A 24573-nucleotide genomic window follows, 5' to 3' on the forward strand; every position below is an offset into this window, starting at 1 on the left:
CGGGGGAGGAAGGGAGGAAGGGAGGGGGGAGGGGAGCGACGCGCGAGCGAATAGAGACGGAGGGTGCAGCGAGCACGGGATACATATGGTTTCCAAGTGGCGGCTGGCCGTGTGGAGCGTACACGCGCGAAGGGATCGAAAGGGGCTTCTTGACACGCATGTGCAACGCCGCCGTCAGTCGAGTTTGTTCGCCCCCAGCTGATGTCGAGCTCCTTCGGAAGTTGGCGTCACCCTCGTTTCGGACTCGGTTCTGGAGGGCTCGTTGTTAACGTACGGATATTTTGGCTTGCGTAGCTTCTTACAAGCCCAGGCGTTCGAGGATTTATCACGAATTTGCAAACTGCAGAACCAACGCGTGAGTACGCAACTTAAGTAGAAGGATTTTTCAAAAGAGGCGGGGAGGGGGGGGGGGGGGAAGGAGGAGGTCTCTTTAAATCAGATTTATTTAGACGGCTTCGCTTACAAGCGTAGTGTGTCCCGCATCTGTGTGAATAATGGATATAAATATAGACGTTGTCATAGTGACAGAGTCGAACTATACTAGGCGTACATGCATAGGAATTATCGAAGATCGATCATTTTGTTTCTAATAGCGCGAGCTGTTGGCTCTATCTCTCTTTTCTTTTCTGTTTTGTTTTTTTTTTATTTTTATTTTTTTTAAATCGTCAATTATTGTACGTGAAAAGTATGCGTTTGCTCCTCATCGAGTGAACTGTAATTGTCCCCTCGTTCTTTTTGGGACTTATATATATATATATATATACGTATAATACGGGTAAATTAATCTTCATAGAGTCGTTATTCAATAATTGTATTAACAACAGTTTCGATTGAAATTCAAGCATATACGTGTATTAAAAGTGTATACGTATACATAATCATTTTTTTAATTTGTAATGCTTTTTGAAATGTAAAGTCTTTGAAATGTATCATTTTTAAATGTCATTCCCGTTTTTATAAGTATGTAATTAAACAAAAAATCAATACTCAAGGTTTTAATTTGCTACTTTTTATACAATTTTTTTTTATTTATAGCTTTAATTACAAATGGCGATGGGATAATGAAAAAAATTATTTAAAAACAAAAAAGAAAAGGAAAAGAAAGAAAAAGAAAAAACGTATAACTCTAGTAAGAAGTATGCACTTCGTCGGTAAATATATGGAAAGAAACTGCAAATAAATAAGCACTTGAATTTACGTAAAAATTAACGAGGCTCGCATTAATTTAATTTTTTTTTCTTCTTTTTTTTTTTCTTCGCATTCAACTCACATTAGGTTATTCATTTATTTATTTATGCTTCAAATCGACATAGAAGCGAATAAGTTACGTTAAAACGGAATTAGTTTGTCTTTTTCCTTTTCAGCGAAAATATTAGACACAGCACTACATAATGATAAAATTAATGACATTAAATTGCTATACGCGAATAAAAACGTATTGCAATATAATCAATAAATTAAGTACTTCTCTTTTTACTAATTGCCTAGAGGCTTCGATCGACAATTATCGAATACATAAATAAACGTCACGATAGATGGGAAATTGTCGTGTCTCTCATAAGACTTAAATTAATATACAATTGATATTTATCAAGGATTTCTTTGTACTTCTCGTCAGGCAGGATTATCAAAGTGAAAAGAAGAGAGAAAAAAAAATGATTCCACGCAGTGAAGATTCGTGGTTAAGTGGCCAGACATCGTCAATAGTCGCCGCATCCGGCAACGACACCAATCAACTGCTGCTGCATAGATGTGACGTTGCCGAGACGAAGCGGCTGACCGCCTGGAAGCGGTATCGCTACCTCGTGGAAGCAATGGAGTCCAGGGGTCAGAAGTTTAACCAGAAGCTCATGCTCGAAGCTATGTTTCGCGGCAATAACCTTGTTTATAGTGCAACCGATAATTGTAATGTGTCTTGAGTTTTGTAATAAGAATTTTAGTGAATTTAACGTTGGGTCTTCGGAGAATAACAACAAAAGAAATAAGCAAGCAAAAAAAAACAAAAAAAAACAAAAAAAACAAAAACAAAAACAAAACAAAAATAAAAAAAAAAAAGCAAAAAAAAACAGATGCTTTGTTCGACGAATCAAAAATGCAATTATTCTTAATCTAGGCGGTTGTAATTTACTTGAAATTTCCATTTAAAAGAAGTTATATTACTTATTTCAAAAATTCACATCGATGCTTCACGATCGTAATGACGAGAGCGAATATTCTTTCAATTCAATGCTTTTAGTTGATGGAGCATATTGTAATTAATGACCTGCGAAAGGAACGATGTTATCTTACGTTTAGCCGCTTAAGTTATTAAATTATTGGAGCATCATTAATTCTTTTTACTGTTGCTAGTCACAAGTTTTATTTAAATAATGTATACTGGAAGATACGTAGTTATTTAACATTACTTTTTTTTTTTTTTTTTTTTTAAGTATTTTGAGGTCATGCTCGATAAATTATAATTTAATTTTAAAGCGCTTTAATATTATTTATGCATTATGATATTTATTAAATGCGCTATGAATTTAATTCATAATCCGTATGATGCCGTGAATTCATAAACAATTGAATATTCATTAAACGGTAAATTTTCTACTTATATATTGAAGAAAATTTGAATGTGATGGTTTTAATTAAGCTAATGGATTAATAAAACATAAACAAGTGTATTCGAGTAGCTTTTAATAATAGTGCGCGCGCGTATAATAATAAAAGAAAATTTGTGCAAAAGGAAAAGGAATTTTATTGCCTATAAATTGCAATGTATACGGCGACTCTACATAAATATGAATAATATGAATTCAAAATAAATGATGATTAACATTAGTGAAATTGATTTAATTAATTAATTTACGTAATTTAATTGCAATTAACATTAAAGAGTTTGCTTTAAATTTTACTCTCAGAGTGTAATGAAGGATTTCCAATCCTACCATGAGACTGTCAATAAAATTGTTTTGTCCTAATACAATCGAATGATATTACTGCAATGGCATACTATTAGTACAAAACAGCAAATATAAAGCTTAAAATTTATATTAATTTATAATGCTTTATTTCCATAATGTTCAATTTGTAAAATTAACGAAGCATTATAATTATGATAGAAACGTACCTAGTCTGTATAGAATAGTATATGTGAGCACGTATTCTTATACATACATTGGAGTCGATTATTTATTAAAGTTTTTCATTTTTCAATGAATTGGTAACTATTAATCAATATAAAATATTATTGACGTTGTCACAATATTATTTTAAATACTACATTTGTCGTTTGTAACAAACAAAAAAAAAAAAAAAAAAAAAAAAAAAAAAAAAAACAAGAAAAAAAAAAACATTTTAATCGTGACAATAATTTATGTTCGTGGCAATATTTTTGTACGTTAATTATTATATATTTATGCTATGTAATCATAAATTAAATTATAATAATAAATTATTATCAAAATATATAAATATTGTTTTTTTTTTAATTACATACTGAAATATGAGTAAATGATATTCCATTTTTTTTTTTTTTTTTTTTTTTTTTTTTTCATATCAACGACTCCCTGACAAGTTTTAAATTATAGAATTATTTCTTGTCTTTTACTATTAAAAAGGAAACACCTAACTTTATGAATTTATGAAAAAAGATGGATGAAAAGGGTAGATTAAATGCAAAATAAAATCTTCGATTTTGTCTTCATAACTTAGTATTTTATTACACAATTCCGTCATGCAATAACCAATTATTACTTTATAATAATAATACAAAAGTATCATACGGTTATTTTCATTCACAAGCTAATATTTAACGTTTATGAAATACGCACGTATTTCTTGATTTTATTACGTACTAAATATATATGCTTACAACTTTTAAGCCTATAAATAAAATACATATAATGGCATCGTTTCTGCTTTACTATAAGCAATACCAACGGTAGCTTTAAGTAAACTTTCTTTGTTTTTTATTGCGTACGCACAGAATAATACTTTTTATTCGTCTACTTTATTTTGTTATTTTTTTCGAAATAAAAACACCCGATATGTGCGTCATGTTCGTCATGTTTTTCAATAAGTACGAAATCTAATGCACCGTGATTTTATCCGAATTGAAGACAAAGTTTTTTTTATGTAAGCGATAAAATATATTTTTAGACAAATAATTCTCTAAGCTACAAGGTACTTTTAACTATTAAGTAATGAAATTAATTTCTATTGTAATTTATTTTAATTTTGTCCAAATAATGAAAATTCTGCCTGATCAAATTCTTTTAGTACAATATTTCATATATACTTTCGTATAATAGATTCATTATATGCTGACATTTATACTTCTATTATTTAATGTTTCTCAAGAACCTTTATGGTTATGAGATATAAAAGTTCGACTAAAATTTAATCGAAATACAATTAAATTATTGTAAAAATTATTTATCATTTGTATTTAAATAGAGTAGTGAAGATGATTTGATCTTGAATTAATTATCGACATAAATTTTCGTTAGTTGTTTTAACTACAAATCACTCTCCGAGTGTAATGTTGTCGCATTTAGATAACAGTTTTGCTAATGTGACAAATTAACTGTGATAGCCATTTTTTTTTTTTTTTTTTTTTTTTTTAAATAATCTTTAAGAGTTGTTGAAGACAAATTCTATAGAAATAAATATAATATAAATTTTAATAAAGGTGTATAATTGTATAATGTATGATGTACGAATAGAGGCATTATCAAATATTGTCCAAGCAATTATTAAAAAATAAAAAAAAAAAAAAAAAAAAAAAAAAAAAAAAAAAAAAAAAAAAAAAATAGCAACTATTACCAAATTATAATTATAAATTTGCTTTACAATTGATATAGATATCAACGAAAATTGGCTATCGATAACGCTATAAAGTTAAAAATCTAATTATATTCTACAAATGGAAGCCGTTTTGTAAAAATCAAAAAAAAAAATCAAAAAAAAAATCAAAAAAAAAATCAAAAAAAAATCAAAAAATAAATAAGAAAAAAAGGATATTCTTATGAACGAGGTATTTGACGAACAAAGAGACACTAGAAAATAATAAAAAAAAAACCTGATCAAATAAAATCGACGAATTTATCTCGTTAGCCGAAATGAGTAAGTAATAAAGTGAAATAAGTAATTCGACGATCGCCCGATCTCAAGATGGTAAAATATCAAGCTCGAGTCCACCTTGCAGAGCCGCACTCTTATTGATGAAAGTGGAATGCCTTGGTAAGGTAGCGATGGGATTGGTCTCCTTAAATCTCTTAACCTTGTCGGTCCTGTCGATTTCCCGAGCGGACTCGGAGCTCAACCTCGGATGGCTCGGCCGTTTAGTCATCGAGTTACGCTTATTCTGGCTGCTCTCGTCACAGTAATTCAGCACCGTTTGCATAGAGACGGTGTTCCGTCTCTCGTCGTAAAGGGATCGTGGATTTAGAGGTACTTCGCGGGTCGAGCCTCCGAAGCGATCGACATTTTTGAAGGGTAGCAAGCAATCAGGGGCCAGGGTTACATCTTTACCCGGACTCCCGGACATTTGGCAGCCCGTGGAGTCTGCTGATACAGCCGATGTCGTTCCTCCGACGACACTGTAGTCCGATGGTGCGTTTTCGGTTACTCGCTTCTCAATTTTGATCTCGGTCAGCTGCGAATAAGCATCTCATACATAAATATATGTCTAATTGTGTTATATTCAATTATATGCAGAATTATCATAAGTAAGAAATCAAAATATAATTTTCAACAAACGAATAAAAGTCTTTGTTGGACTTAATGGAAGACATTATAGGCGCGCGCGTTCAATTATATATGCCTGTCTTATTAATTTCCAAATTAAAAACTTCTTTTTCTGTTTGATAGCGATAAGTCAAATAGCTCAATAAATAAGACACAAAAATTTCAAGTCATTTTTATTTAAAAGATATAATATTAAATGGAAAATGTTCTCGATTTAAATTTTAAGAAATTTACACGAATTTGGTGAATTAATGGTGCTGGCATCTCGTTTAATAGCTTTTCCCACCCAATTGACTTTAATGGAAAATACAGTTTAAAATTAATTTTGCAAAGTATTAGAGACTATAGGTCAAACCTGATTTTGTCGAATAAGTATATCGGGTGCGGCTTCGGGTAGCGGTTCCTGCGACAAAGGTGGCCATTCATGATTGTTTCTCATATTTCTTTCGTACATCAGAAACTTCCTACGCGACTTGTCGACATTGTGCAGTTTTTTCCTTAGCTTCGAAAACACTAGATATTCAATGACAAAGTACTCGACGAACATCGATATTAAAAAATTTGCTAATCCATAAGCCAGTAGAATGAATCTAAATTCCAAGTCTTCGGGTAGCACAAGTTCAAACCACTCAGCAAGTTGCTCGAATGGTCCAATTGACAAATAGGCCGAGAACGAGCTCAATAGCACAAAGGATGCTAATGGGAGAAAAAACAAACAAATTTTTTTTTTTTTTTTTTTTTTTTTTTTTTTTATTAATTTTTACCCGCTCATTTTTATCACTCGAATTTCATAGAAAATTGCCATTTCCAACGATATTACACTTTATTTAGGATTTAATACTAAGTTAATTAATTTAATTACAATTTAAATTTCAATATACAAATTCGCGGTTAATCATTACGGATTAGATAGATTACAATTAATGGTCATATTTTATAATATTTCTTGTAATGCTATATTATATGAATTAAATGAACAAAAGTCGTGGTGGGAAGTAGTTTTATATTTAAATTTTGATATTTACCCAATAATCCATAATTTGTCCAAATGGCTTTTCTATATGGTCGGCCCTTGGAGAAAACAACTGCAAGAATGATATATTGAATCGAGCTAACGATAAATATTGTATAATTTTCCAAACAACCCACGTCATCTTTATTTTCTGCAGTCGCATTGAATGGCACGAACCATTCCATATGCCGTAGGTTCCATAAGCTTAAATACTGAAAAATGCTCACGATGACGATTTGTGCGAATAAACTGAGAATCGGCGTGACGCTGATTAGACTCGTAAGCGGTGGTATCTTGTTTAACGGGCCATCGTATGCTTCTGTCTTGCCGAAAAAGAAAGCAAATATGGAGATGATAAAGAGGTCAATGTAAAGAAACTCGATGTCCGTAAGATTGGATTCAATACTGTAAAGCAGCATAACGGAAATAAACTGGGTGAGAGAGTAGGCGGCCATGTATTTGAAGATTCCAAAGGAGGTGACAAGAGCGGCTCGACCTTCGCGTATGACGCTCAATACACAAGAAATATTGGTCTCGCGGCTGGTGAACGGAGATGCTACCGATGACTCGGTATCCGATAGGGAGATGCCAGTGTGCGCGGCTTTCAGAGCGCCACAGTCGTTTGCACCGTCGCCAACCATTGCTGAGCAAAAAATGTTTATTAGTAAAACTAAATTATTAAAACTATCGAGTTATGGATTGTTGCGTTTTGTTTCATAATCCATGTTCTCTTACTAAATCCTTACTTAATCGAATAAGTTGAACATGTATTTTTTAAATTAACGAACCAATAGTAATAATATGAATATAAGGATCTTTACCTACGTAGTAACCCAGTGCTTGCAATTCTTGTACAAGCTGTTGCTTTTGATCGGGAGACATTCTGGCGAAAATTGTTCCACGTGTTGTTAATTTCGGTATCAATTCAGGATAAAATTGCTTTATAAGAGCCCAAGTTTTTCCCGTCAAAGAAAACACGTAATCATTTTTTCTTGCATTATTTCGGCTTTTACCGCTCCGCTGAAGACTGAAAGTAAATTGATATTTACAATGCGTTATACATCTATTGCCATTTAAACATTTTTCAAAATTAATTATTCGTTTAATAAACATTACAGTTTTCTACAATGTTCATCAAGAAGTGTGATTCGAATAATCCAGAATTCAATATGTTCAATGGCAATTTCAATCGTATTAAAGTTAATATTACTGAGCCATTAATTGTCAAACAAATTAATGAGAAAACTCACTCGTCCGACAGATAATTGAGTACAGGATCGACTCTGCCATTGGTTCCATATACGCCTCCGCTTTCAATGGTTTCCAAACTAACGACGCTATTGATGTCGGTAATCTCGCTGAAATCTGTCATTTCGGGTCCGACAATAGTAGGCGATAAGTGATTCTGACTCGATTGGGTAAAACTTCGCGTAAAATACAATTGGGGTTTCATCTGATTTTGCTGGGTGACAGCGGTTACTGCGATTACCGGCATTTTAGACTTGACGATGTCGCAGTCTCGAGCTACGGATAGAGCCGTGAGCATATTATCTCCAGTGACCATAACAACTTTGATAGCGGCATCGTTGAGGGCCGCGATCATCGGCATCGTTTCTGGCTTTAGACGATTTTCCAGTATAACGAAGGCCAGGAACGTAAGCTCGGTTTCAGCAGCTTCGCGAGTTATGCGTTGTACCTTGGCATAGGGAAGGCGTTTTAACGATTTATGGGCTAATGCAATCACGCGATAACCCTCTGATGTATACTCTTGTAAAACACTGTTAAAATCATGTGGCACTACGAGAAAAATTTAATACAAATATTTATTTACAAGATTGTCGATTATGTGCATTATATGCATTATATGGATATTAACAACAATACTCAAACAAAAAAATACTTTGATGCATTATGTAAAACACCCTCATCTCCCTCCTTCTCATTCTCACACGAAAGCGTATGTGATTTGGTATATTATGAAATGAAATTAACGACTCACCAGATTCTGGTTTTGATAAGCTGAGAATCATTTCTGGACTACCCTTGCAGTATAAATCGTAATGGTCTGCCCCGAGAGTTCTTGTAATAACACTCATACGCTGTAGACTCGAGGTAAATGGAAATTGTCGGACGATCCCAATCTCCACTCCGCCTTCGGTTAAATGATCGTCACCCGTCTCTGGTAAATTCTCGACGACGCCGGATTCGACCTCGTCGTTGCTACGCGACAATGGTACAGTAGTAATTGAAACTTTATTAGATGCTGAATTCGAAGGCCTGACAATTGTTGGAAAGAGCATAGAGAATTTGGAAGTATCGGAAACATTAGGCTCCTCCAACACCCATCCCGTCGACTCGAACATTTTCAAATCTAATGGATCGCCAATTAATTGCCCATCTATAATTGTGATTGAATGGCAGGTGACCATTCCTATAAGAATTTCATTTAACGCCAAGCTTGAAATATCCTTGATGGGTAATTGGAACTTATTCGAGGTGACCATAACCACTCCCCACATATCCAAACCATCCTCGGTTAATGTTCCAGTTTTGTCAAAACAAACACAATCGATAGATCCCGAAACATTGATCGCCCTCGGACTTGTGCAGTAAATTTTGTGTTTTTCCAACCGATTCTGTGCCACTAATTAATCGAAAAAAATTTATGTTCATTCTCATACAATAACGACATACAACATACACAATATACAATACAAACATACATTATTACAAACATCTATTATTACATCATAATACAATCTTAAGCTTCCAAACTGTATTGCAATTTTAAAATACAGAATTATTATATAACATACTCTCTATATAATAATAATAATATTGTATTTGTTTTAAAATCTTTTTTCAAAGTTCTTATGCTTTATAATAATTATTCGCTATATCATTTATACGATTCAATTTTAGTATTTTGCAACTAAATTAGTGTAAAAGTGTTTCTATTAAAATAGCTTACTCGCGAATTAAATCTGTTATCGTTTACGCACTATACTGTTAAGTAAAATTACAATGCAGTGTGAAGGACGAACATGAAGTAATAAGAATTAAATATTCATTAGCCCACCTAATCTGCCGACCGTCATTGCAGCAGGAAGAGCTGGTGGTACAACTATGGTTATAAGATCCAGAGCCTCGAGAGCAATGTGACTGCTAGGCACACCACGTAGAGCCTTAGTAATAATGGTATATATGACACCGATACTTGCAATACAGGCAAGAAGTTCAACAAATTTATAAGAATCTTGCTCAAATTTAAAATCAACGGGAGGAGGGTACATGATAGAGCGAACAAGACCACCCTTGCTCGTATTGAAGCCCGTGCGAATGACTACTGCCAACACCTGACGAAACAAGTAGTTCAAAATTATGCAATGAAATAAGTAATGAAAATACAAATTTTAAACTTTTATCTATAACGAAGAAATGCAATCCATTTGACAATTTAAAGGATAATTTGAAATTACTTAAGAATAATAGTTTACTAAGTGTTTTTTAGGATTATAGAAAAATACAATATCACATAATAATAATATAATTAATTGCAGCAAGACCCAAGAAGTATAAGAAACTAAAATAATTTTAAATATCAACTTTCATTACCTTCTCAGTACCGAAATAACGTGTTTGTAAAACTCGTGTACCACAATATAGCGTGTGTCTTGCGTGCTCCTTGCTATCGTAGACAATATCACTAGCTGCTGGTATCGGCGTTTTGGTGACGGGTACCGATTCTCCCGTTAACATCGATTCATTTAAGATACAATTACCCGTTAGTAAAACCGCGTCGCAGGGTAATACACAACCGTACGACGGTATAACAAGTATGTCACCAGGCACTAGATATTTGGCTGATACAGTGGCCGTTGAGCCTGTAGAACGATCGCGTAGAACAGTTGCCACGTCTGAAGAGGAAACCGTCGAACGAAGATTGCGCTGGTTCTGCAAAAAATATCGAATAAATAAGTAATTGTATTTAACAATGTATGAAAGATAAAATGGGAATTTTTTCTTTTAATATAATACGTTTTTCATATATGACAGACATTGATTATTTGCAATAAGCAATAGTAATGACCGTTAAATATATTTTTAGCTAATAAAAAGAATGGTTGCTGTTCTATAAATTAAATTCCTATTTAAATTCTTACATTAAAAGGAACTTGATATAATTGTAAAGTTTAATTAAATATAAGGAAAGTTAAGATTTATGATACCGTCAATGCATATTTTACTTACAAGAAAATTCTAATTGAGTCATAAAAATTAACAAAAATGAATAAAAAATTTGTTATAACAAGTTCGCAAACCACTGTAATAAGCCATAAATATTTTAAATAATCAACGACCTTCGTCACTAAACTTTAATAGGGATACTCAGATACTTGATAGATTAAATAAATGGATAATTAACAAATTTATTACCCTTCGAGTTTGCAAGACGGCCATTATAACACCGCAGGCGGACATACACAAAATCACCATAGCATAATAAACATAATCATCGGAGATCCAAAGGCAAAAGCTGAATAATTGGAAGACGTAAAAAGGATTAAGGACTTCGAGTCCAAGAAGTGTTAGGAAGCCTTTAACAGGTACAACAATCTCATTGTTTCCATACACTCCACGTCGCATGCTTTGTTGTTTTGCACTCAGTTCTGGTGTCTGGTGTAACGTTGAGCTCAAAACACGTGTATCAAGACCACGAAGTTTTAAATACTCACACTTTTCAGTATCCCAAACATAAATGAGCTTCTTACATGTGAATATATGCATCCATTGCACCTCTACATACACAAAAAACAATGGCAAGCTTTTAAATTTGAAGAATATAATTTTTTATCCTAACCAGATAATAATCCATTTTGTAAAGAATATATAATTCACTCGAGCAATCTATTTCACCCGTTTAAATTAATTAATTGCAACTAAGCATTTGGATTGTACAAACACAAGAACGATAAAATAAATGTGTATTATAATGTTTTTAGCTACATACAAAAAAAATATATTGCAAGAAGCTTGAAACAAACCTCTAAATTGACCACCGGACAAATGAAAGGATAATGGCATTAAAGTTTGTTCTTGATTCTGTTCTTGTTCTATTGTAATAGGACTGTGTGGCTCAAATCGTGAATTATTCACTTTTTCTGGTAACTCTTCCTCGAATATACTGTTTTCACAAAACTCTTTCCTTTATTCAACATAAACAAATACATATTAATGTATATTAAAAACAGTCGATTTGAAGATATAAATCTTTTAAAAATCCATTATATATAATAAAAATAATTTATACTATAATTTAGCTAAATTCAACTTTTACCTAAATTTAATGAATAAGCCAGAGACGCACGTGTCATATCTTAGAAAATAAATAATAAATGATATTTTAATTTGACATAAAAAATTTTTATATTCGAAATAAATTTATATGATTTATAACAAGTGACAATGTAACATACGAAAATTTCTTTACTACATACACGTTCTTACTTTACTGATATTTCAATAATAATAAAACGTGGTCAAATAAATGCAACTTTTGTAGTATATCTGAATGAATATTTTAAGTAAAATTTTGGACGTAAGATTTATATATGAATACGATTTCTTGTTAAGCATGAGAATTTTTGTAAAAGTAAAATTTATATTTTATATTCAAATCGAAGATCTGCTATATATAATATTATATAAATAATATATACCATACGTCTTCAGCTGTCACAATTTTGATTTTTTTAACATGATAGCTTATATGTTTTCCTTGAAATTTTTCTAACAACAAAACTGTTTCTGCTTCCTCGAGAGAACATTTTGAATGGGTTGCTAATAACATAAGATGTGGCACCCAATGAAAGATAAGTCTTAACAGTCCACCTGTAATAATTATCAGGAACCATGTCGCGGCAGTGTACGCTGTATTTCTTCTATACCTGAGTTATTTATTAAATCACAACCAGTTATTAACTTAAAACGATTTAATAATGATTATCAGAATAATTAATTAACTTTTTTATTTATACTAATTATGTTTCTATGTAAGTAAAGGTTTACTTGTTTAATTTCTGTATATTTAATATGTTTTATAAATGAAATAAAAGAAAGTACAAATATTAAGTGGTTTACTTTATTAATAAAAACAAACATTAATAATTCTGATTAAAATCATTAGAGACATTAGTAATTTATTATTTACCCATAAATTTCCATCTGATCTTCTTCACCGGGATTAACATAATCTATGCCACTCTTCAAATGAAGAAGGCCATTACCTCTATTTCCTATAATAACAAATTCAGAATTAATATTGTTCATAAGAAACGTGCAATTGAAGATATAATTGAAATAGAAAGAAAATTTATCATTTAATTTTTAATAATTTGTATAATAATTATTTAGCTGGATAAATAAATATGTGTGGATTATAAAAAACGAAGAAAAAAATGTAATATTGATTTTTTAAATCTAGTTTCTTACCCTCTAAAAGTTCAGTTTTTTGCTCTCGTTGTTGTTCTACATTATCATTATTCGTGTGTGTTCCAAAAACACTATAATTATTTCTGTTAAAATTGAGGGAAAGCTTATTTGGCGTAGTTGGCATTTTTGGACAATAACTTTATTTTTTCAACAAAGTTTGCTTATAATCTTTTAGTTATTAAATATATATATATATATATATATATATACATATACATAAAGATATATATATATATGTGTGTGTATATATATATATATATATATGTATGTATTACTCATTCATTCGTACGTATGTAAACAAATGTATCCATATGTATATATATATATATATATATACACATATATATATATACGCACGTGCGCACGCATATATTCATTTACACACATATATACATGAATATTTATGTATATATAATATTATATTACTACAGTAAATGAATATTCTTTGGTTTAACTTTTCAAATGACAATTACATACATAGTATGTAATGTCATCAAAGTCCAATATGCTATATATGTCAAATGCCCGACAGCTGATTATAAATAGGAACTCAAAATAAAGTAAACTGTCTGCTACCGATACCAATCAACTGTCATTTTGAAGTTATTTTCTGATATTCTTTCAATGATCAATCTATGATAATAGTTTTGCATTTGACAAAAGCTACTGCTATCGCTTAACGTTTTCTGTTGTGAAGTTGGTGTCTTGTCAGTCACCAGGATCAGTAAGTTTCCTCCACCCAATTTGAAAGTCAAGGATAATTTGCGCAAATTTGCTCATGCCTTGCTGTAATATTACAGTGTGCGAGTATTCCACGTTATTCAACCAAAAGATGTCTCGATCAAATAAGAAGGCACTTACTGAACGAAGTCCAATAGCTAGTTAAAAATTGAAGTAAGCAATGTTATAAACATAATACACTGGCCTACGCTATGAACTTCCATAGGATATTGGTTCATAAAAACTTTAAAAATAATTATTTATTAAATAACACGCTCGTTTGCAAAGTGCTATGATGTATATTCAATGCTTTATAAACATAATTGATGTAATCGAATCAGTCGTATCGAAGCTCAAATGATTTAAAACCTATAAATGCTAATTTTGTATAAAGTCTAAAATTACTTCTTGCGTGTCATGTTAATAATTAATTTTAAAGTGTTAGTATTAATATCTTATCAACGGTTTAATATACCTTTGATTGGCTGAAAACAGAAATGAGACTTTGTTGTAATTGGTCTTATATACTCTATCTTTTTAATTTGTTCGCTGCTGCAAAATCTCAAATACATTACGGGTTAGAATATATTTCGAGTAAGTAGTTGGTTAACTAAACGTCTTGTAAGAAATAAAATTGAATTGATTCAGACCACTTAACACTTATTTCACTGACCACGCACTATGATATTTTTAATTAAGAAAGATGAAATAAGCAATCCCTCGGTCCTCTTAAACTTGTATCACACGCAAACTTATATCTCACTAAGCTTCAAGTAAATTAATTTCACAAAGGCATAAAATATGCATGTGCATATGTATATATATATATAAACGAACTCGGTAACACAGACACATAGGCATATATATTTAGGATATAGGTATAGCTATGCACATATATGTATATAGATACGCATGCGTATATATATATATATATATATATATATATATATATATATATGTATATGTATATATGTATATGTATATGTATATGTATATATGTATAAATCTATATATATACCAAAGATTTAACTAAGCAGAAAGTAAAATTGTAAAAGTAAAAGTACACGTTAACAATTTTAGCCGACTGTAAAGAGTTAAATGTATTTTTAAATTATTTAGACGATACAGTATTTAAATACAGCTATACCCGCCACGGGACTTCTAAGAACACGAAATTCCATAACAACGTGATCATTCATTCCTTCTATAAATATTTTGTACATGACGATAATCGAATGTAGTAAATTTTATTAATCGGGTTTGCAATACTTGAAATAAAAATGGATAAAGCTGTGCCGAATTAATGAGCAATAAGTCGACCTTGAGTGACGAATATGATTCGGAAATAATGAAAGTCAACACCACATCTATAATATTATGCCGTCTTCCTCCTGGCCGTTGAGAATTACACTTTTATTTCACATTCGTCTTAGCTCTGCAGATGAACCAACCTCGCGGGATATTTCAATAATGTACTGTGCCGCTTCTCGAAGCAAATCTATTAAATATACAATAGATCAACATAATCGAAAAGCTTCTCAACAGTTATATGACCATTGCCAGTGTGCTTATATTAAGCACAGATCAATATGGCGAGTATGAAATCAATTGCTTCTTCATTTAACATTTGGTGAAAATGTGTGTTGGAGCCCACGGAATAACACCGAGAATAAAAACGTATTCGCGCACCGCACCCACCGCACTTCCGAAACCTTCTCCCTGCGCCTTGACCTCCTTTTCTCTCAAATCTCAAAAGCCAATTCGATTCCCGGACGTCCCTACGACGAAAGACGGGGTTGCTCCTAGCTTTTCGGCAGCTCCTCGTAGCCTGCCAAGCGCAGACTACAATGTCAATGATAATAATTTACAAGCAATTAAACAACCACCGAGCCCTTATGACCGTAGGGCACGTGTCCAAGTCGGTACTCGACCAATTCTAAAAATACGATTCGCCGATTTATTAATTTCTCACCGACAAAGTTCTCGACTATCGCGTCATAAGTGCATCAGCAGACGAAACTGACCGAACGACTGCCTAGACGCCGTTACGGTATTATCCGCATTACCGAGACAGTTAGTTCCGTGATCACAAGCGCCCGATCGAATATGCGTACGCAAATAATTCAGGGGAACGCAGATGCGCGCCTTATTCTCACAATTATTCGTCATAGAATGACGCACAACTGACGGGGGAGCACTAATGACGGCCGACAGTGGACGTACTTTTTAGCAGAAAACGCTTAACAGTGGATCTTCCCGGCTGCTCCGGTTCGCGCCTGCGTAGCTGACCCGGCAATTTCTATAAAGCGCGCTCGTTCGAAAAACTAACGGACAATTATTATTATTATTATTATTATTATTATTATTATTATTATTATTATTATCGTTATTATTATTATTATTATTATTATTATTATTATTATTATTATTATTATTATTATTATTATTATTAGTTGTTGTTGTTGTTATTGTTATTGTTATTATTGTTATTATTATTATTATTATCGCTCATTTTTACCTGAGCATTAGATGACTGGACTGAGGCTCTAGAGCTGTAATGGGCAAGACCAGTGGCTGGGACTAAATATAATATTGGGCACATTAAGTAGGCACGGGATTAAGTATAAAATTGCATCTCGCGCGCCTCGTCATCCCAATTTATTTAAAGAAATTTGACAGTATTCAGTATAATTTGAAAATTATAAAATTCATTCGGCTATTATTGTTATATAATGGTCTTATCGTTTATCGTCCTACTGTTATTATAGTCTAATTTTAGGGGGACTGCATAGTCAAGATACGTTACTCGTACTATTTCATTTTAACATCTATTTCATTTATTAAATTTCATTTGTTAAATTTACAATAACTCTATCAAATCTTCGCTATTTTTTTTTAAATCCACTTTAAAAAACAATTAATCAGCATATATTGTGTAACTACCTTATACGTCTGTTGATTTATCAAAATTTCAAACGGTAAATACTATGCCATACGTATTAGTTATGTAAGTCAACGATGCAAAAGGTTACCAATACAATGTATTTATGCGCGTGTACGCACGCGCACGCGTGTGCGTGTTCCTGCGTGTGTGTGTGTGCGCGCGGGCGTGTGTGCACGTGATTTGAGTAATTTAAAATATTTGCATAATAGCATTACTAAAATTTTATCTCTTTTAATACAAAACACTTTATAAATCATATTAACTGCTATAACTATATTACTGCAGATAATTACTACAGATAATAAAAACAACTATATTAGAATTATTTGATTATATTAAAATATACATTAATCTTCGAATTCAAAATATGGAAGTGACATGATAAAACACGAATACGTATTTTCATTTAATATATAAAAATACTCTTAATATTGTCATAGATAAATACATCTTTACATCCATACATAAATATTCATGTATGCGTACATATGCATACACTAAGGTATGCAAATATACGATTCAATGAGCAAATTCATCTCTTCAATTGTATTAATTATGTTACACATACAAAAACACAGATATAATTGTTATATATATTCTTTATTATTTCTTTAATTGTAATCATCTATCAAAATGTGCAGCTAACGGCATTAAAAGTTTATTAATAATTTTTCTCACATTACTTATTAATGGATTTACATTTGAAATTTAATTTTGCATTCAATTTGTCTTATTGGAAAAATTTATGTTCACTAACTTACGATAATGAATTCAATCGATTATTTATAAATCATTTGTAAACAGTATAGTAATGGCAATACTTCAATTCATTATTTATATTTATTTACATTTTGATATAGAGGAACATTATAAGAAAAAGTTTATTATTATGTGGAATCTTGAAGACGAATTTGTCGTTGTAAAACAATTCAAAATAATTGTCCAACAAATAATCGTTAATTGGATAAATAGCTTAAATACTCATTTTCAAAACAAAAATTACGTATTCAGACGAAAGTCATTGTACGTTGCAATATTCTTTTAAAATAATAAACATTCAATTAGTATTTTTAAAGTAGTATTATACAAAGTAAATATCTTCTTTCAATTGTACTGATAGCTTATTATATACATTAAAAACAAAAAAAAATAAAAAAAAAAACAAAAAAAAAAACAAAAAACAAAAAAATCAATCCTTAGGTAATTAATAAGAATTCTGTATTATTTATTATTGTCTTATAAAAGATGAATAATAAAAATATATGATTATATTTAATATAATAAAAAATAACTTAATTTTTTATTTAATTACTCGAATAAAAAATATTTAAAAAAAAATTAATTTTCATTCTAATTTTTTACTAAGAATTTTTTTTTTTTTTTATGTACTCGATAATTGTTACAGCATAAACGCTTAAAAAAATGTATTATTTGCCTATTTTTAAAAAATGATTTGGCAAACCCATATTATGTCCACATAATTGTTATATAATAAAGAATAAAATCCCATTGAGTTAGCTTTCCAATAAAATTATCTATATGCAATGCACATCATTACTTTCTAAAACATTATAATTTATTAATCAACACTTCTTATTACATTAAGCTTTCTAGTATAGCAATTTGGGTTATGAGAAATAAAATTATTTCAAATATAAAAGATATAAATATATAAAAATTAATAACTAGCGAATAATTCATCAATAGGAATTATTAAATAATGAAAATTGTAATAAGAATAAATATTATCTCTTTTATGATCGCGTTTGAAATTTTCATATTACAAATATAAATAGACAAAATGTAAATGGGAATTTTTTTTACTAAAGATAATCACAATCCTCTAAAATATTATGAAATTTATAAAATGTAATTGTTTAAGTTAAATAATATTTACCGTTAGGTAATTATTTAATTATATAAGAATTATTTTTTTTTTTTTTTTTTTATCTAACAATACATATATGTATAATGAAGAAATATTGTAAAATGGATGATATTCCCTTTAGTGCAATTAATATCTGCAAGCCTAAATTGATTGTATGATTTTACATATAAGGCAATAATATTATTGCTCAATAATAGTAGCACGTGACGAATATCAGCTTGTCTTTTTTACAATTGAGATGTGCTCTAAATGATAATTATCTTTAAATGAAACAAGTATGCTTTAGCATGAATCATAATCGGATTACCTTGAAGTATAATAAAATTAATAGGGATATCCATTAAATTCTATAAAAAATTTAAATACATTGATTGAACAATTTTTATTTAAATAATAAAAGGTATTAGTATTTATATACAAATATCGATGAATATTTTATATTAAATAATATAGATTGTTTAAATTTATAATGTAAATTGTCAAGTAACAAAGCAGTAGTGGTAGTAGTAGTAGTAATAGTAGTAGTAGTAGTAGTAGTAGTGGTAGTAGTAGTAGTAATAGTAGTAGTAGTAGTAGTAGTAGTGGTAGTAGTAGTAGTAGTAGTAGTAGTAGTAGTAGTAGTAGTAGTAGTAGTAGTAGTAGTAGTAGTAGTAGTAGTAGTAGTAGTAGTAGTAGTAGTAGTAGTAGTAGTAGTAGTAGTAGTAATGGCAATGGTAGTAGTGGACGTTGTAATGGCATTAGTGGTAGTAATGGCCATAATTATTAACATTTTTAAATATTTATTTATACGTGACAAATTAAAATATTATTAAAATTTTAAATAAATTTTGGTGAGATAAAACTTTTTATCGTTACAAATTTCACGACCTCTTGTAAATACTTTACAATTAATAAACTTTAATTAAAAGCTATTTACTTCCTATGTGTCATAAGTATCACTCAAAATGTTATTATTTAATATTTAAACATTCTATTATAAACATAGAAAATATCTTGATAAAACAGTTTTCATTAAGATATTGAATCTTTAAAGAATATCAAATTTTTTTTTATAACATTTCGGAATTATACCAAAGTTATTTAATATTTTTAATGTTTAATTTTTCAAAATATTCACATATACCTTTTCTATTATAAGCGTCTACCAGAAATAAATTAAAACTGAAAAGTAATATATATATATATATATATATATATATATTAATATTATACAACTAATCTTCAATCAATCTATAATATTTAATTTATAAAAACATTAAATTAATTAAAGTGATATACGAAGTACATATCTGTAATGTATATACCCAATTATTGGATGCAATTATAAAATAGTTTTGAGTGAGGATATATAATCATTATATAAAAAAAAATAATTTATGCAACAAAACTGATACATATAAAAAAAAGAAAAATATTTATCATTAGTAGAGTACATATATATGCGAAGAAGGAGAACTTAAATCTTATCTTTTTTTTATCTCTTAAATTATTTGATTATCAAAAATGAAAGTGATAATCTACATTGCGATTGTGTTTGTTTCTTTTTTTATTAATATAGTGTAAAAGCTAAAATTTTTCTTTTTTGATAACTTAAATCAGATCTGATGATAAATAATATTACATAGATTTTCAAATATATACGAATCTATGTGTATGGATTAATTTGGATTTTTTTTTTTTTTTTTTTTTTCACTATAATAAGTGATTAATAAAGTATTCATAAGGGATAATCTTATTTTAAATTTATCTTAAAGAATATTTAATGATTCTTCGCACGATATCATTTATGTTTTAACAATTTTACAATAAATTTCAATGAATAAACAGAAAATGTTGAAATCATTAAGTGAAATGATAAATTGAATTAATATAAATCTATAATAATATTTTAAAGTACTAATTATTTTCCTTTGTTGATATTATCAATTCAAAAAAAAAAATTAGTACATGATTTTTTTCTAAACTTGTATGAATATTTATCAAACTTTTAATTGTTTAATATCATTTCTAATTAATCATTATAATAAATAGCTCAGTATCTGTATATTAATATAGAAATTATTTACTATTCACATTAAACTAATTAAATTAAGTAAATGTGAGGAAAAAGTTATGTTTAATACGCTACAGTTTTATGTAAAGTTAATCTGAGATGTGGAAAAATATGCTCGGCTGAGCGTTTGCATCAAGCCCAAGATAATTACGAAACTTGTAGAAAGATATGCACGTTGGCAATATATATATATATATATATATACAATATTGTAAATTTATTCCACTCTTTTGCTATAATCGGTTAGGCTTGAAAAGAATGCTAAGAGATTCAATGTTGTTTTAATATTGAATTTGAGCAAAATTTTTAATAACTTACCATGCATAATGTCCATATCAACTAGGCTCTTCAATTCGATACTTATTGCCCTCACCAAACTTTGGATTATCGGGAAAAGCAAAAGATGATGAGACTAAATAGAACATTATTTCAGTGGTTTCATTAGCTGCGCCCACCGTCGTCCAATGCCTGTTGTAATCCTGTCTGTGATCGACCATAAATTCCATGACAGCTGTTGTTCTTAGTGGGCATTTTGTTAGTACAACTTACTGTTAATGAGAATTAATGAGAATTGTCAAATGAACATTTTATTTTTCCTAAAAAGAGATTAGACAATTCTATCGTTAAAATATTGTTTTTTTTGTTTGTGTCTACTATTTGATAAGTACCTGATAATAAAAGTGATACTGATGTATTGATATTTATTCGCATTTATTTATATTTAATGATTTTATTATGCATATTATTATTAATTGCACAATTTAACGACCTTGATTTATCATATTACGGGCATCAAAATTAGTTTTTAACTATTCTTAAGCAATTGAGTTGATACACTTCAAAGCAATTGAAATAAAAGGCTTAATTTGTCGGTAATTAAACTATTATATATATATATATATATATATATATATATATATAAATAAGTGTGTATATTTATAACTTAAGAATTTTTTATTGTGAAAACCATGATAAATCAAAAAAGTGTTTCAAAATTTATGAAATCACTTTTACAAGTGTATTTTAATTTATTTATTTACAAAATTAGAAATTTAAAACTTTATAAATCATTTGTAACGATATATTTGATAATGCATAAACACTATTTTCTAAATTACATGTAAATTGGATTTTACCTAATAAAATTAGTAATTCAATTAGAACTATTTACAAATTTTAATGTGTAAAATACTTAAATATGAAATATAATTACCATAATTAATTTCTATATTAAGTAGTAATAGAATTTTTTAAAGAATAATTCAAATAAATATATTTGCGATCTCATGTTGTATAAGTGACGAATTAGTTAATAATTATATCCATTTCCTTAAATTAAAAAAAAAAAAAAAAAAAAAAAAAAAAAAAATATAGAGAGAAAAGATGAAAAAAAAAGTAAAAGAATGTTTTTGTTAAATGAAAGTGTTTTATAATTTATAAGTTATTTTTATTTATGTTTTATGAGTAATTATATTTAATTTTTCTAGTCAAATTTTAATAAATTTTTAATCAATAGGCTACATACACAGCAACTATGTTCATGAAATTTGTATTTAAGAGCTTTTTATAAATCGCTTTGTTATTTAATAATTTTATAAATAAACTTCACCGCGTAATCTTTACTCGAATTTATTGATTTTACTAGCAGATATCGCCTCAAAGTAGTCAATATATTTACTATAATTTCCTTTTATAAATAATAACTATGTATTTATGGAAGGTATTTATTATATTAAAATTAGAAATAATATTATAATAACAAACGTAATATTCTACTGAAATCGATTTATCGAAGTAGTTTATAAGTATTTTATATTCTTTTTTTTTTTCTTAAAAAATGAAATGTTAATTAACATAATCTAAGAAAAATTCCTTGAAAATTTATTAGATAAATCATTATGAAAAATCATAATTAATAGTAATGGGAAAACTATTTAAGAAAAAATTACATATTCTGATAAAAATTAAAAAAAAAAATTAAATATTTATTTATGTGTTAATGCAAATTTATCGCCTGAATAGAAATATTTAAATCAAATACACGAAAAGTGTGTTATTATATGTTATAATAATGTACAATAAATTCTATTTTTCTTTTATCATTATTTTAGTAGTTTAAAAATAACTGGAGTTACCAATTAGGAATTATAAATTTACATTATTTAAGGAACAAAAATTGATTAATGAATAAAATGATATATTTGATTTTAAAATAATATTACTATTTAAAGCTGATAATCTTAAATCTACAGTACATTTGGATATATTTTTTAGCACTTGAACAATTGTAAATATATACTTGGATATGTACAAAAAATAATCTATCCAAATATATTTTACATATAAATTACAGCTTATATATATTTTTTATAAATTTATGTGCGCGCGTTCGTGTGCGTGTTCGTGTGTGCGTGTGCGTGTGTGTGCGCGTGTGTGCGCGTGCGTGCTTATGAAATATAAACCTGGTGAATAAGAAAAATTCTTTCCTATTAAAAGCATACCTTTTATTTTCTTCCAAATTAACAATGCCCATTATAGTTAATATTTCGGAATATCACTGCAAGTCGTACGGGGAAAAAAAAAGGGAAATAGATAAATAGCCACGCCGATTATAAACGCACGTACGTACAGACGTTATCAAATTTGTCACGTCACCGACAGTAGTCGCTAGCTTACTGATGCTTTAGTTCATGCAGCCGATTACTTTAGCCTAAGCTCGTGTCCGCTTTCAAACTTCTCACGGGTTCCATCTCCTTCCACGTGCGTATAAGCATTTATGAGTTTCGTGCCAAACCACTTTTATACATTATCAAATTCAATTAGTAGAATCGAGATTTCTATGTGGTGTTATATCTTTTAGCTGATTATATTTATAAAGGTTTTTTCTCTCCCCCCCCCATCCCCCCCACATCCCCACTACTCCACTCCCCCGCTCCCCCGCTCCCCCGCTCCCCCTCCCCTTACCACCCCGTGTTATTTATTATTGAATTAACACGGATACTTGAATGTTTTAATAGACTAAATTATTTTAAGCTGTATTTTAACGAATTGAAATACACACGTGTATGAAGGCGTGTACATACAGATAAGCAAAAGTATTCTTTTTATGAAACATAAATTTTTATTTTTAAACGATAAAAATAATGAGCATTTATTTGAGTACCGACGTGCAAAAGCCTTAAATGAAAGGAACGGTATCCGGAAAAGAAACAAGATGGAAATAAAAATATCTAGCCTATACATTAATTTCATGCTTGAAAACTAAATCTTTTATTCTCGACATTATGATCTTATATGATTACGCTCGGTCGATATTATATAATAAAGCTTTTAAAATTATAAATAATACAATGATTTTAGTAACAATGGCTTATCAAAATGAAATTTATTTTTGATAATGTTTTAATTTGAGAATATTGTATGCCCTTTATTGTGTAGATACAGGAATTAATAAGACACAATTTACGAGATACGAAAGATGAAATCATTTGTCTTGTAGATCTTTTAATTGATTTACCTCAAAGTACATTTAAATTCTTATTATCGTCTCATTATTATCATACCTAACGACAAATACGTCAATGATTATTAAGTAGTACAATTAATTTATATTATAGAATTTTGTATATAACAATTAATCTCATCTATGATTCGCACAAACACACACATGCATACACAATCTTGTAACTCGGATATTTTGGTAGTTTATTCAGTAAGAGTGAAAGTGAAAG

At 29.3% G+C, this 24573-nt stretch overlaps 3 protein-coding genes across 3 annotated transcripts; 1 reads left to right on the forward strand and 2 right to left on the reverse strand.

Moving 5' to 3' along the window:
• The first annotated feature begins 1462 nt into the window (after nucleotides 1-1462).
• Nucleotides 1463-1964, forward strand: LOC105359925 (uncharacterized). The gene has a single exon (XM_011496691.1). The coding sequence runs from the start codon at nucleotides 1656-1658 to the stop codon at nucleotides 1917-1919; it is 264 nt and encodes an 87-aa protein (XP_011494993.1). The 5' UTR covers nucleotides 1463-1655; the 3' UTR covers nucleotides 1920-1964.
• A 3105-nt stretch (nucleotides 1965-5069) lies between these two features.
• Nucleotides 5070-13370, reverse strand: anne (polyamine-transporting ATPase anne boleyn). Its single transcript, XM_011496704.1, has 13 exons — nucleotides 13238-13370; nucleotides 12957-13041; nucleotides 12466-12693; nucleotides 11791-11951; nucleotides 11183-11544; nucleotides 10361-10699; nucleotides 9825-10101; nucleotides 8745-9389; nucleotides 7996-8542; nucleotides 7567-7772; nucleotides 6759-7388; nucleotides 6089-6429; nucleotides 5070-5641 (listed from the first exon to the last, which is right to left on the reverse strand). Exons 1-13 carry the CDS (start codon nucleotides 13359-13361, stop codon nucleotides 5153-5155), a joined length of 4434 nt encoding a protein of 1477 aa, XP_011495006.1. The 5' UTR covers nucleotides 13362-13370; the 3' UTR covers nucleotides 5070-5152.
• Nucleotides 13371-13724: 354 nt separating this feature from the next.
• On the reverse strand, nucleotides 13725-14777 carry LOC105359941 (uncharacterized). The gene is made up of 2 exons (XM_011496715.1): nucleotides 14433-14777; nucleotides 13725-14115 (listed from the first exon to the last, which is right to left on the reverse strand). The coding sequence occupies exons 1-2, from the start codon at nucleotides 14527-14529 to the stop codon at nucleotides 13946-13948; spliced, it is 267 nt and encodes an 88-aa protein (XP_011495017.1). The 5' UTR covers nucleotides 14530-14777; the 3' UTR covers nucleotides 13725-13945.
• Between the last annotated feature and the right edge of the window lie 9796 nt (nucleotides 14778-24573).

Source organism: Ceratosolen solmsi, unplaced genomic scaffold (assembly GCF_000503995.2).
Source record: "Ceratosolen solmsi marchali unplaced genomic scaffold, CerSol_1.0 scaffold10, whole genome shotgun sequence".
Classification (NCBI taxonomy): Eukaryota; Metazoa; Arthropoda; class Insecta; order Hymenoptera; family Agaonidae; genus Ceratosolen; species Ceratosolen solmsi.